We start from the raw sequence: 15046 nt of genomic DNA on the forward strand, positions 1-15046 counted from the left end.
CCTGGCTCCTCCAGCTGCTGCAGCTCCAGAGACCAGGCAGAGAGACCGACCGCGATTAGAGGGACAACCTGCCAGAGTGGGCTGGACCAACGGAGGGACAATGCAGCCGCTCTAATAGAGACAGTCCGCATGTCTGGGAACGCCCATACAGGCTCGAGGAACGCCCACAATAGACGCTGGGTTAGCTGGCTCAGCCTTGCTGGGGGCGGGGTCAGGGTGGGGTAAAAACCCCCGTTCTATCCATTCAGCAAAGTTAGAATTTAGCTGATAGCCCAGCCCAGGCAGACACGATCGGGGATTTAACCACCGCAGTAAACGCACATCTGAGCAGACGTCTTGTGTTCTGCTCTAGAACCCCCAAACATGTAGTTTAGAGCCGCAGCACCGTCTTTTGGTGAGTCAGCCCATGAGATATATCGGCGGTTTTACCCCACTAGCGCGCCAGCCGTTTAACATGTTGTGGGCGTTCCCAGACATGCGGATTGTCTCTATGATGTGCTTGACACTTCACACCACCCAGGGGTGTGTGCGTGCGCGAAAAAAAAGGAAAAATAAATAACTTCTCTATTAAAGTGTCTATTTTGAATATGTGTGGTAGAATTAAAGTAAGCTTCAGGTGTAGTAGGTAGCTAATTGAGTTTAGGCAGGTTGAGGCATGACTCATGAGGTTTCATGAGAGGAAGAAATGCAACGCACAAAGACACATTCCTCTTGTAACATGTTTACTCACTATGGCTATTAAATTAATCTTGAAATTAATCTTGATCTTGAATCAACTACATTCTTCGATGCTCAGCTGACATCAATAGATAAACTGATACAGAGGCATGGTACAGTAGGTGCCTAAATTGTGGCATGGGATATGGGATGAAATGTTAGACAACGACAGTAGCCTAGTGGTATTGTTGAGGGTATCAGTTAGGCTTTGGATAAGGATTTCTGAGGTCATGTGAGACAAAATCTTTCATGTGTGTATCATGATGCTCATGACTAAAGAAATTTGGGCTAAGGCCAGAAATCCTCAGGGACTTCTACAGAGGCACCATTGAAAGCCTGCTGACTGGCTGCTTCACCACCTGGTACGGGAACTGTGCCACCATGGACCGCAGGGCGCTACGAAGAGTGAGACGCGCGGCCCAGCACGTAACAGGATGTGAGCTGCCAGAACTGCAGGAACTATATAACCAGCGGTGCCTCAGGAGGTCCCTGAAGATCATCAAAGACACAAACCATCCCCACAACACCCTGTTCTCCCTGTTACCCTCAGGGAGAAGATACAGGGTCCCAAAAGCACGCACAAATCGCTTGAGGGACAGTTTCTTCCCGCAGGCCACGAGACTCCTTAACATACACAAATAGTGTAGTAGCTGTACTGTACCGCACTGTAGATGCTACCATTATGTATGTCTAATGTTTAATTGTATGTTTAATTAGGTATATGCTATTTGCACCTGTACGTCAAATACGTCAAATTTAAAATGTTTAAGTACGTCCAAAGTATGCACATGACATGTGCACCTATGTGCAGTGAATATGCCACTGTCTCTGACTTGTCTTATCACTCTACTGCCTTATTGCTTGTTGTGTCTCTTGTTGTTTTTGCACTCATATGCCCTGTTATATTTGTTACTATGTTGTAAACGGAGTTCACAGCACAAGAATTTCACACGTGATACTTGTACTACGGAGTGACAATAAAAATCTTGAATCTTGAATCTTGACCCCTCAACCCGGCTCAAGGAAGTAACACATGAGAGTAGTATTATATAAAGTAAAAGTTAAGACAATATTATGCTAACTAAAACTATAAGGGAATAACTAGACAACAACAAACACTATATGAACAGAACAAAATGTGCATCAGTGAGGAGGGGGGAGATAGACTGACTGGTGTGGAGGTCTTCTTATAGCCCAATGACTGTTTTGATTTTTTTGTAATTCTATTTTCTTTTCAGAAACATAAATTAACAAATAGTTACACAATGTTGTGGAAAATGTTGTCATAATATCCTTATTTTTTTTGTAATTCTATTTTCTTTTCAGAAACATAAATTAACAAATAGTTACACAATGTTGTGGAAAATTCTGTCATAATATCCCTATATTTTATAACTCTCATTTGGGCTTTTTAATGTGATGTGAACTTGTGTTACTTTAAGGGTCCCCGAACCACGATTTTGAATGTTCTAATTCAAGTGGTGGGCCTCTGCTGCAGTATGTCAGAGGAGCGTGGAAACGCCCTGCCAAATCATGATAATGAGAGGGTCCCAGTCTTATCTGCCCACTGCAGAAAGGCCATGTTTTGCTATGTCTGTATAAAAGATGATTTGGAACGTGTTGTATCGGACTTGTCTCCTCCTTCGTCTAAGGAGAACGTCAGGATGCCTGTGAATTTGTCTCAAATGCTTACAATAAATACTCCAAAAGACATGGATTTTTTGGACTCTGATTATCATCTCTCATCTAATTAGACACAATAGCATTGACATTTCTACCACACACATCAAAATCAATCCACAGATGAAAAACGGAAACAGCCTAACAGGACTTGATTGTTATCTACTACGTCATCGAGAGAGGGGCAGAGAGAGAGAGGAGAGAGAGGGGCAAAGAGACAGATTTATAGAGACAGACAGAGAGAGAGAGGTGAGACAGACAGAGAGACAGAGAGAGAGGTGAGACCCTATTTATTATACAGTCTATGGGTGAGACAGAGAGAGGGAGAGAGAGAGAAGATTTTTCTTCCTTCCTCCTCCCCCCTCAGAAGTGATCTGCTGGCCGGTGTGACTTGATTGGCAGGCCGGATTTGGCCCCCGGGCTGCCAGTTGAATAGGCCTGACCTACGGTTTTGTCTGTGCAGATGAAGACAATAGGTGTTAAAGTGGAGCTACTGTACAGTGTGAATGCTGTGCTTGAATGGTATGTGCTCCACCTGTTGAACCCTGAACCACGGGGGCTCTGGCCCCTCCCCTCCATGCTTTATCTTTGCCCTAATGTGACACTAGAGGGGACTTCAGCATCCAGCAGCTGTGACATTAGGGTAAAAATGACTGAGAAATCAAAACGAATAAAAAAAAATCTCCCTTTCTGTTGTAAAAAATGAGACCCTCACTTTCTTCATCCAAAGGGACAGTCTATTGCGACACTTAATTTTTGCCCTAAGGTCACAAGGAAACATGTTTTTTCTATCATAGGGCCTAAAAGATGAACTGTTGGTCTGTCATGTCATTTGGTTCAATCAACTTTGTCTCTGTTGCATGTCATCCCCTCCCTCTGCCCTGTATGTCCTGCCAATCTCTATATTGCCCTGTCAATAAAGGCCAAAATGCCAAACAGTGATGAAGTATTGGAAGTGGCCATTACGGCCTGGACCCAGCCTGGTTATATAAAGGTATAGCTAAAAAATAAAATAAAAGGGCACTCAGCCAAAGGTAAAATGAAAGCTACAAATTTTAAATGAAGAATTTCCTAGCCTTCATGAAGCAAAGAGTAATGCACTGGAGTAGAGTTATGATGGTCCACCAGAGGGCAGTCACCACATGCTCGCATACATGAACTGTTGATAATCTGATTAGGCCTATAAAGCACAGAATACAACCGCAAAGGGAGCCAGACTGCCAGAGGACACAAATGACAGCTTCACAAGATCCTGAATCCCCACTGCCAAAATACACAAACACAGGAGGGAGATGGTTATTTATCAAAACTATGATCTAATATGTCCAGAACAAGAGGGAGAAGATGAGGAGAGGCATGATTGATCCTCCAGACTGGCACACAGCCATGACATTGAAAATAAGTTGGAAATCTGTGGAGAAGGAGCTGAAAAGCGTGGAAAGTAACTAAGTCGGCCATCTATCAGCACTGTGTTGACATTTTTGGGGGAATTCCATACTTTTCTACCTCTTTTGTACATTTTATGTTTCACTAATGTATGTGCAGTGACATTAATTGTAGCCTACTACTTCATTTAATCATAATATCATGGTTTTAATTCAGTAGAATTACTTTATTTCATCATAATATCATTGTTTTATTTATTCCATCATGGTGTCCACTTGCACAAAAACAAAGTGAAGTGAAACTTAATGAAGACAAAGGTCAAGACGTGTACAACTGTTTACTTCGTTCACCCCTGACCTGAAATATCCATCGACTGGTTTTCCCCAACTAACGCTCTACTCCTCCTCCTTACTATAGCCTCCTCTTGGAAATGTTTTTGAAACCTCTTGACACTGGCATTATTGATTTCATTTTCTGAATACTAGGGGAACACAGAATTGTGGACCAAGCAGCTCAGCAGGCAAAGTAGTAAACAAAAATAAGAAGGGAGCTCCTTGAAGTTTTACAAGAATAGTATTTAATCCCGAAGTAGTATATTCGTGTCCACAGCAGTGTTACAAACAGAATATATCTTCAAGGGTACACGGGCAAACAAAAACACTACGCGCGTTTCAACCACACAGGGTCTTCATCAGGCTGGAATAGCTAGCTATTCAGGCTAGCTATTCCAGCCTGATGAAGACCCTTATGAAGACCCTTATGAAGATATATTCTGTTTGTAACACTGCTGTGGACACGAATATACTACTTCAGGATTAAATACTATTCTTGTAAAACTTCAAGGAGCTCCCTTCTTATTTTTATTTTCTGAATACTGTAATAATAATGTCAATGTCTCTTTAAGACAAAGTTGTGCTATTGCATCAGAGCATGCCTTTTGTATAAAGTTTGCACAGAGGACCTTTCACCAAAGTGATAGCCAGTTTTTCAGAATCAGATTTTCATGAAATCTGTTTACTTTTGTGGATGCCTTTTGTTTAGTGCATTTCTTTATTTCTGTTATTGCGCATATTATTTTACTTGCTCTCTTTCATGTGAAGCTACCTCACATGTCATTAGATAGAGTTTTTTGTTTGGATATAAGATGATTTTTGTTCCCCGCTAGCGGAACCGTGGTCATAATCAGGCATTTTAGGGTGAGTCAGTCAGTCAGTCCAGCCTGACTAGTCAAAATAAGACGTTTTGTCACCATTGGTGAAAGGGGGCGGTATGGGGGTATGGTGTAATAACCATGTAGCCTAACTGCCAGAGCAGTAATGTGACATTTTGACGTTGTTAGCACCAAATTTGGTACAGGTGCCGTGCCTGTACAGGATCTGTACTTGTTATGCATGTTGTGACAGGCTTGGCAGATATCGACCAGGAAATTTCCACCAGAGCGAGGCCTGCCAGATCAATAGTTGAGATTACACATGACTAGGACCGTTACGTTTAAAGTGAAAACACTAATAACGGGTTTTGGATCTGACAGCAAACTTCTGAAAATGTCCTTCGTGAAATCTAATCACACATCTTTATGGGCATTTCACAGGTTGGTGTAGCTTTCTTTGTGATAAAAAAGAAAAGAAAAATAAACATAACATGCACACTGAGCCTGAGGATCCACGTTTTATAACTCTTTCTTACAGATATGCATTCACAAATAATAAACAAGACTTGTTAATCAGCAAGCAAAATAACATGTATCTGTAGCAGAGCAGATTGATTTTTCAGCCTTCTTCCTTATTGGTGGGTGCACATGACTGTGTGTATGTAAGCGTGTCAAGGAGGAGGGGGTTGGGTAGAGGTTATAAAATGTGGACAAACCCAATGGGGTATTTACAGAGAGAGAGAGAGAGAGAGAGAGAGAGAGAGAGAGAGAGAGAGAGAGAGAGAGAGAGAGAGAGAGAGAGAGAGAGAGAGAGAGAGAGGAGAGAGAGAGAGAGGGGCTTGAAAAGAAGAGGACAACAGCCACAGGGAGACTTGTTTGTGGACTACTGGTTGAATCCCTCACAAATGCTTCAAGGAACTGTGACAACCTCCAAAGGAATCTAGGCTTGAGGTTTGCTCTTTGAAAACCTGAAAAGCCATCAAAGAAGGCGGGGTGGCAAAAGGAGCGAGAGAAGAAGAAGGAATGAAAGACTTGGTGCAGTCAGTAGAACTGGGGGCCCTGCAGCAGAAAGGGGGCTGCAAATCTCCACCCAAACCCTGGCTAAAGAATGAACTTCTCCGTGTGGGACTTGCTGAAACCCTTTGCACATATGTCATGATGGTAAGAATTCATTCCAAACACATGATAGTCTAGACTGCTACCCTATGGTGTTTGCTGGAATTTATGCGTGAGGTTGCACTGAATTTAGACATGGCGGTCGCACAAAAATAATGTCTCTTATCTCAATTCCAGCATTTTGAAGACATCTTGGGTTTTTATTTATGAGATTTTCCCTCTCAGTGTTGAATACTGTGGCATGATCGTGACCCCCCCCCCCCCCCACACACACACACACACACACACAAGCAGCATGTTACCCAGTCACATGCCGGGGTCAGTGGGTGATGATTGGTCGACTCAAGGGCGTGAGCCAGGAAATCAAATGTCTGTGGTCTGTGGCAGAGGGCCACATGGGGAGGGTTGCAAAAGCCACATGCTATCCACCTGTTACAACAAACCCTATACTTAGAACCCTAGACAGTACACTCTTTCTCTCTCTCTCTCTCTCTCTCTCTCTCTCTCTCTCTCTCTCTCTCTCACACACACACACACACACACACGCACACACACAGAAGGCAATCAGGCACTGACACAAGCATGTGGACAAACACAAAAGTGGACTTTTGTCTTCACGTGGAGTATTTAAAAGGTTTGGCTTATTGGCTATACAGCAGGGGTGTCAAACTCATTTCAGTCCACGGGCCACATGCAACCCAATTTGAAAATCAATAATCAATAATAACCTATAAATGACAAAACCTAATCATTTTCCCGTTTATCTTAGTGTAAAGAATTACATCACCTACAACACGAGGTTATCTCAGCTACTATAAAGCACATTATCAAATCTACTGTCTGTACTGTGCATTACAATCAGGTGTGTAGTGGAGGGTAAACACAAGTAAAAGCAATTTACCCACCTCTTTGAAATGAGACAGAGTTTACTCACCTATTTTCAGATCAACTGTATCAATCAATGAGGGCAAACAAGGTGGGTAAACTACTCACCTTGGATAGTTTACCCACCTCTGTATTTATCACTACACCCCTGATTACAATTGATGACAACTGTGCAATTCTCTATAGTCAAGCAAAGGTAATGAAAATAGCTGACGATTTAGTGATTAATACAGATAACATGAATAGGCGACTTTATATTTAACTTGCTCCTGAAACCTGGTACCTCTTAGCCTTCACAAGTGCATCACATTGGATTGAAGGACTTCTCAGTGCAATTTTCACACTTTGCAAAGTCATGCTTTGGGCCGGATTGGACCCTTTGGGGGGCCGGATCTGGCCCCCGGGCCGCATGTTTGACACCCCTGCTATACAGCCTTCACATGGTGTGTCTCGCTGTGTTAGTGCTTGGGTAATTAGGCCAATTACTCTGTTAACCTAAATACACACGAGAACAGCCATGGCAGTCATTTTGAAATGTATATGTGCAGTAACTTTGTTGAATTAAAAAAAAACTACAATACTGCTGGTACCTGCCTTTTCCTAAACTTGTATGCTTTTTATGTAATAAAATAGCTTTTATATAAATTACTCAGAAGCAGTGGCGGACTGCATAATCGGGCACGTCGGGCAAATGCCCGGTGGCCTGGCCTGGCATGGCCTGCCAAAAAAAAAAAAAAAAAATTTTTTTTTTTTTTTTTTTGCAGGCCAGGCCAGGCCACTCACTGAACAGCAGGCCAGGCGCCGCCTACTGGTTTACTAGTGGTTTTATTACTTTATTCAGGTTTAAAGTGGGTGCATCTCATTGTAAAATTGGACTTGGCCCAAATTGGGCTTCAAACGGCCCAAATCGGGCTTCAAACAGCCCAAATCTGGCTTTAAACAACCCAAATCTGGCTTCAAACGGCCGAAATTGGGCTTCAAACGGCCCAAATTGAGCTTCAAACACCCCAAATTTTTCGCCGGCGCCCTTCGGACGCCGGCACGCGCGTCGGCCCGTATCGGCCTGGCCCACTTGGTATCTAATGCCCGGCCTGGATTATGATCCCAGTCCGCCCCTGCTCAGAAGGCAAAGAAAATATGATCATTTTGACCTATTTCGGCCATATTGTCAGCACGGATGAATGTAGTAGCCTATAAATAAACTTGTTAAAATAAAATTCCTTTTAAATATATCCTAAAACCAATAAATGCATTTATCTCTCAATTCCGTAGGCTATATCATGAGAGATGATAAGTTTGGAATCTAGCAGCCAAAATGCCCGCTTAACGGTAGTTCTAGTTTATGGAATTCTGGCACTTCTAGTGTTAAGAGGAAGCACATGTTTCCCTGTTTCCTGAATGAGAGTTTCTTGAAATGTCAGCTGTTTTCAGAAGGGCCATGCACTCTTTCACTCAACATTAGAATTGAAAAGGAAACGGCTCAGCTCCTCTTAGGGTTTGAGCTTCCTACACAACACATGATCTGATCACGTCACTTCTGTCTGTCTGACTAAAATACCGTCTACATGTAGGAAACATAAGATTTAGCATCACTGATATTTCCCTGCTTTTCCTGTTCATCATTCTGTGAATGCTTTTCTCTAATTAGACTGTCTGGAAGTTTTGCTCGCTGTAATTTGCTCGTCTATAATCACCATTTGTGTGCTGCTCGCCTGTCAGTGATTGGTCCTCTCGGTCTGTGCCCAGGTGTTTGGCCTGGGTTCTGTGGCCCAGGTGGTGACGGGACGGGGGGCGTTTGGACAATACCTCAGCATCAACCTGGGCTTTTGTCTCGGTGTCGCTATGGGGGTGCACGTTGGAGGGAAGGTCTCAGGTATGAGAGACCAGCTCTTCCTTTACCATGCTCTAGACCAGTGATACTCAACTGGCGGCCCGCGGGCCGCGCCCCCTGTGTGGCCCGCGATGGAATTGCAGATTTTTTTTATTTTTACAATGCACCTGAACGCAACATGCAAGATACCCGCTGAATAAGTGTCCAAATGTTCATGTAATTCTGGCCAATACTCACACTTAACCCCCTGTTATAGCATTTCAGTCTGGAATATGGAATATCTTTCAATAATCTATGATTTAGCTGCTAAATTGTCAAATACCGCCGTCTGCTCGCTACCCAGGCACTTATGTATGTAATTAACCTAAGTAACTATCCGGTGTGCACAACATTGTCAGACTAAACTCCGTCTGACACCAACAATCCGCTACAGAAAAATGTATATTGATTGTTTATTAACTGGCCCCTGGCCTTCTATCATTTCACAAAAGTGGCCCCCGGGCAAAGCAAGTTGAGTATCCCTGCTCTAGGCTCATGGAGTTTAAAAAACTCAAACGCTATCTCGATCATAACTCACACATTTTCCTTACTCTCTTTCTCCATCAGGCGCCCACATGAACGCAGCAGTGTCCTTCACAATGTGCGTGTTTGGTCGTCTCGCGTGGAAGATGCTGCCTGTCTATGTTTTCACCCAGCTGTTGGGATCCTTTCTGGCAGCGGGGACAATTTATGTGATCTACTATGGTGAGGGGACACCACAGGCTGTGGGGGGGGGGGGGGGGGTCCTATTTTTCAGTATATTTTACCAATTGTCACTATTGTCTTGTTTATTTGTGGCCCTTACCTCTAAGACTGTCTTGCCAACATTGTTGCTGTCTGCAGATGCCATATATGACTACAGTGGAGGGAACCTGACTGTGACTGGAGCGAGGGCCACAGCTGGCATCTTTGCCACCTACCCTGCACCGTACCTCTCCTTGCAGGCTGGATTCATTGACCAGGTTGCCATGAAATTGGATTACAGGATTACCAGCAACAACTACAAATCACCTGACATTTATCACCACGTGATGGTACAATAGCTTTCTGTATTTGGGCTAACCGTTCGTGTTCCTATGTGGGGTGTTCCTGTGTGTTTTGCCACAGGTGTTTGGCACAGCCATGCTGCTGCTGTGCCTGATGGCTCTGTCCGACCAGAGGAACAAGCCGGCGGCGGCGGGCAGCGAGCCCGTAGCAGTGGGTCTCCTGGTGCTGCTCATTGGCATCTCTCTGGGCAGCAACAGCGGCTACGCCATCAACCCCACCAGAGACCTGGGGCCCAGGGTCTTCACTGCCATAGCAGGCTGGGGGACCGACGTGTTCAGGTACACACAGGGTTGACGCATTTGTTTTGGGGGGGGGGAGTGTTTGACGCTGCTTGACGCTACATGTTAAAAGGAGAATTTCAATCTGGACCCTATTTTCATATATATATTATTTTTTATGTATAACTAAGTAATGTGAACTAAGTAATGCACCGCCGACCTAGCTACAGTGCAGATTTCTGCTAAAAACAGGGTGTAAATGACATATTTTAAACTCAACTTGGCATCTCAGGGCTTGTGGAGACTTGTATTACGCCAGATGAGCAGTATGGAAGTTATTATCCCTTTGGAATGGTCTGATCCTGTCAGTGGTAAAAACAAGCTTGTTTGTGCAGTAGGAGTATGTGGGAAAAGCAGCTGCCAACTGAGGCGATCTTGGTCAATACTGCATCAATTTCAAAAATGTTATTTATACATAAAAAAAAAGAAAATAGGGTCTAGGTTGGACCCCCCCCCCCCCCCCCCCCGAAATTCTCCACTACAGTGTGATTTGTTAGGGGTCATACCATAAAAATAAAACACCTCTAAATATGTGGTTTGTCCACACATTCCCTTTGAGAACAACCTATTCTTAAACATTTTATTTTCTGTGAGTGTTTTGTGGGATATCCCTTTAAATGTCTCTCTGTCTTTCTCTATGCAGGGCTGGGAAAGGGTGGTGGTGGGTGCCTGTGGTTGCCCCCCTCGTAGGAGGGGTACTGGGTGCGGGGCTGTACAAGGCCATGGTGGAGCTGCACCACCCTCCCCCCTCTGATCAGGGGGCTGACGAGCCAGAGGAGAGCGCCCCTCTGGAGAAAAAGAAAAGCGTCTGTGCTGATGTGTGTGTGTAAAAACCCCTACGATGTGATGGAGCTACATGGACGTGGACGTGCAGCTCAAACATTCCATGATGGCAAAAGTGAAACACGGACCAAAGGGACATTGCTTAGATAGGGGATGGATGTTAGGATTTATATACAGGGCAATGATTCTAAAAGTTACTCAACTGATCTTGAATTACTGTAACAAAGAAAGACTGTAGCACAGATAAAATATATACAATGTTAGATCATTTGGGCCATGGTGCTGACTAACATCTATGGCTGATGGTTAAAATGCCTAGGGTGTCTTTCTGTATGCCCTGCACTCTGAAGCCTACAGACATGGCAGCCATCGTCAGTAAGCTAAGCACAATCAGTTGTAGGCAAAGCTACAGAATACCTCTGTGCAGAAAACAAACTCATCAGCTTTTCTATTACATTCACATTATCGAGGCAAGAACCGCAGACGTAACCATGGAAGAAACCATGACTATCAACTGACATAACAGAAGACCACTGATATGAGCTCAAAAACGATAGTGTGCGTTGTAAAAAATAAATAAATACACAATCACTAAACGTGACACTTAAAACATACATATAACTTATGGAAAATAAATGTAAACCAGCAGGGGCTAGCCCCTCAAGGCCTGAAAGTACAGCAACACAACCAAAGAAAATATACATGTTCATCTCCCCCACAGTCCAGCACACAAGAGCTCAGGCCAAAGCAGCGTACATGCCTCTCGATTAACTTCAGTTCACAGGGGCATCACAATACTTACATCCTATTCGTTAAAGTCTAGATTCAATTGGAGAGCACCAACTCGATAGTGAAAAGTAATTTTGAATGTCACGTAGAATATATCTTCATGATATCAGTCCATCAACATGTAATCATTAGAGTAGATTATCATGATGATGTTTGTGATGTTGTCACGTAAGTGCTCTTATCAGGAAAAACACTATTATGCAATAGACTGGCCACTGTGTTGCCTATACTAAAGCCTAGCTTGTCGATTTATCGACAGTCTGTGGTAATATATAATTGTGTGGTTCAGATTTGCAGGCATTTAGCAATGAAAGGTAAACACAAACAATTCCTCCTGGTCGTTTTTAGCCACGTAGGACCATTGCCATTGCTCAGTCAATGTGCAGGACACAGCTTCCCAACCTGTTAGACAGCAAGCTCTTGCGGCGTGTAGGGCTGCTAACCCTGCTTTAGCCGAATGAAATGTCTTCGTTGGATGGGGACCTTCTTACCGCCTTGCCCCCCCACTGTGTCTTCCTGTGTTGCCTTGGCCCTTGGCAGTGCCCGCCGTGCCGCCCTGCGCTGACTGCTTCTTCTTGGGGGCGGGCGCCTTGGTTTTGCCCTTGAAGGCCTTGATAGGGTCCAGCTTGTTGAGGTGAGAGTCTCCAGCAGGATCAGCCAGGCTGAGCTCACTGCTGAAGATCAGGGGCTGATAGAGCGACGCCCACTGCTGTGGAGGGAACGAGAGTAGACAATTTAAAACTACGACACGATATTATGTGGAGAAAGAAACAGTCCACCACAAAACAAACACAATAAGCACTTGAAATTGGCCAAATTCTAGCTTCACTCAATGTTCCTTAGTTCATTTAGGTTTATTGTGGAAGATTATAATGGTTCTCCTCAAAACTACATATTACTACTACTTCAATGGTGATTGAGTGCCTGATCCTAGGATGGAATATAATTGACGAGGCAGGGCTAATCATCACAGCACTGTGGTTTAAACACCTTGAACCTTCTGGAGCACTAATGGCAAAGTTGAACACTGTTTGCCATGGTAAGCATACAGTGTAAAGCCATTCAGTTTTGTACTGATGTTTTTTTAAGCTTTATATGCGAAATTGATGAAATGTATTAGCATTAAAAAGAGACTAAGAAGCAAATGCACTGAAAGAAGACTTTTGTGAGGTCAGGACTAAAAGGACCGTCTGTATTTTACCTCAACGTCATGATTTGGAAGACTGCATTTATGCTTTGTGTGAATGTCTTAATCTGAATACTTTTAAGTTTTGGCTAATCTTGTTACAGCCAACATTGTAGTATATTGTACAGGGAATAGTAAATAAATAAGTAAAGTAAATAAAACCTATTTTATATACCTTCAATGGCTATCGGTGTTATCAATTATGCATACAACATTACTACTAAATCCATTTGAACTAAATGCAGTTTAGAGAATTCTCTAAGACTAGAGAAAACAGAATGAACAGACCAAGGTAGATTTTTGTGTGTGTGCATGTTTTTAGCTAACGGAGAGAACATGCAATGCAAACTCCGCACAGAAAGGCCCCTTTTGACAAGCCCACCTGGGCAGTAGGCACTGAAGACATGGGGGATGGGGACACACCATCAGTGTGTCCCAGGCGGAAATCAAACCCAGGACCTTCTTGCTGTCAGGCAACAGTGCTACCACTGCGCCACTGTGGCCCTTTACAGCCAGAAGTGGAAACTGAAGGCGTTCCAGGTGGCATTCAAACGACAACACATTTGATTGTAAAATGGGTGATTAGGGCCTGGGCCACTTGCTACCTTGGCCTGAGGGCTTGGGCCATATGGGGTGAAGGCATAGTGCCACTCAGGCAGACCCAGGTGGGTGATCATCAGTCGGTAGTAGGAGGTGAAGGTTGGCGTCAGATAATGCCAGCACAGCGAGCGGTCCAGAAACCACATTTCACTCTGCTGGGCCACCACACCTGGAAAACATACATGCATGCATAAGGAAGACTGACCCACACCTATATTACATTTGATTCCTTTTGAGGCCAACGACAATGACACAAAAGTTGGAAATATGGCTGACCTGGGCTGCAGTTTTTGTAGACCAGGCACACCTTGCCATTCCCACCACAGGAATCCAACTCGAAGACGCGGCTCCGGGAATCAAAATGGGGCGGAGCGGGACCACCTTCTGACCCTGAGACACAGCGTTCCATATTTACGTTCAATCACACAGTTTGATCCATTGCCTTCTTACAGACATAACAGAACTAATAATTATGTGATTGATGAGTTAGGCCCACATAAGGACCTGACAGGTGAGCGTTACCACAGTCCGAGCTGTTCTCCTCCCAGTCCAGGTCAGCCAGTGTGGGCGCATTGGGGAGGGAGAAGAGTGACGTCGGCTGGACCAGTGGGTGCAGTCTAGCCACACTGTTAATCACCATGCAACCCACTGGCACACACTCCTCTGAAAGACACACCCACACAGTGTTAGTGCTATGCTCATATCAAAGACCTGCACATGTTTCATGTTATTCTAACAGTGACATTCCAATATTTTAATGTGGATTCCATTGGTAAGTGAAGAGCCTTGTTAGGGTTTCTATGATATTATTTACTGAAAAAAGATGTAAGCAACGATGCCACCTACCGTCTAGTTTGACACTCCAGGTTAATGTAAATCCATCAGTTGTCAGATAGAAATCTCGCAGGTCCTCTGGCAAAATGCATGTGTTTTTCTGAAGAGGGAACACATAAAAGTGACTCCAGATCATGACATTGACTAAAACAATACTAGTAAAGTTACATTCAACTTTTATCTTGTTGTTGTTGTGAGGTAGGAAGGAATAGGCGTTTATATGTTACCTGTTCCCATGACAGCAGACACCTCTTCTCTGCAGGCTCCCTCTCTACGAAACGCACGTCCACCACACCAGGCATGTTCTCTGGCACGACAAATTCAAGGTTAAATAGTATAAGAAAACAGTTTAGGTATTAACTCAACTGTCAGAATTTATATTCGTTCCATTCCAATACAACATCGTTTGCTAGCTGTTAGCTAACAGTGTGGTCGCAAGCACAAACAGCTAACGTTACGCACCAAGTATTCGAGTGATGCCAAGTGTCAGCCTTTCAGCAACACCTTTAAAGGCTAAGCCATCTTTATTCTCTTCCATTTCGAGGATTGGAGATCACAAGAGAACAGAAAAACCTTGGCGCATCCTTCGCTCTGTATCATCCAGCTGTAGCTGGCAAAACACAGACATGGGAAGCGTAGTTTTACAAGAAAAAATTGTGTAGTTCTTATTCAAAATGGACAGCTATTTCAACCAATTAGAAGACGGTCCTTTTCCGAGACTAGCC

At 43.8% G+C, this 15046-nt stretch overlaps 2 protein-coding genes across 2 annotated transcripts; one reads left to right on the plus strand and one right to left on the minus strand.

The window, feature by feature from the left end:
- Positions 1-5771: 5771 nt before the first annotated feature.
- Positions 5772-10972, plus strand: aqp7 (aquaporin 7). The gene is made up of 6 exons (XM_083660668.1): positions 5772-6094; positions 8681-8807; positions 9372-9509; positions 9648-9766; positions 9912-10129; positions 10773-10972. Exons 1-6 carry the CDS (start codon positions 5957-5959, stop codon positions 10957-10959), a joined length of 927 nt encoding a protein of 308 aa, XP_083516794.1. The 5' UTR covers positions 5772-5956; the 3' UTR covers positions 10960-10972.
- Positions 10973-12168: 1196 nt separating this feature from the next.
- tpgs2 (tubulin polyglutamylase complex subunit 2) lies at positions 12169-14859 on the minus strand (the record flags this gene model as incomplete). Its single annotated transcript, XM_083660669.1, has 7 exons — positions 12169-12410; positions 13493-13656; positions 13764-13877; positions 14010-14150; positions 14334-14421; positions 14549-14628; positions 14784-14859. 7 exons carry the CDS (start codon positions 14857-14859, stop codon positions 12189-12191), a joined length of 885 nt encoding a protein of 294 aa, XP_083516795.1. The 3' UTR covers positions 12169-12188.
- Between the last annotated feature and the right edge of the window lie 187 nt (positions 14860-15046).

Source organism: Poromitra crassiceps, assembly GCF_964638095.1.
Source record: "Poromitra crassiceps genome assembly, chromosome: 25".
NCBI classification, from domain to species: Eukaryota; Metazoa; Chordata; class Actinopteri; order Beryciformes; family Melamphaidae; genus Poromitra; species Poromitra crassiceps.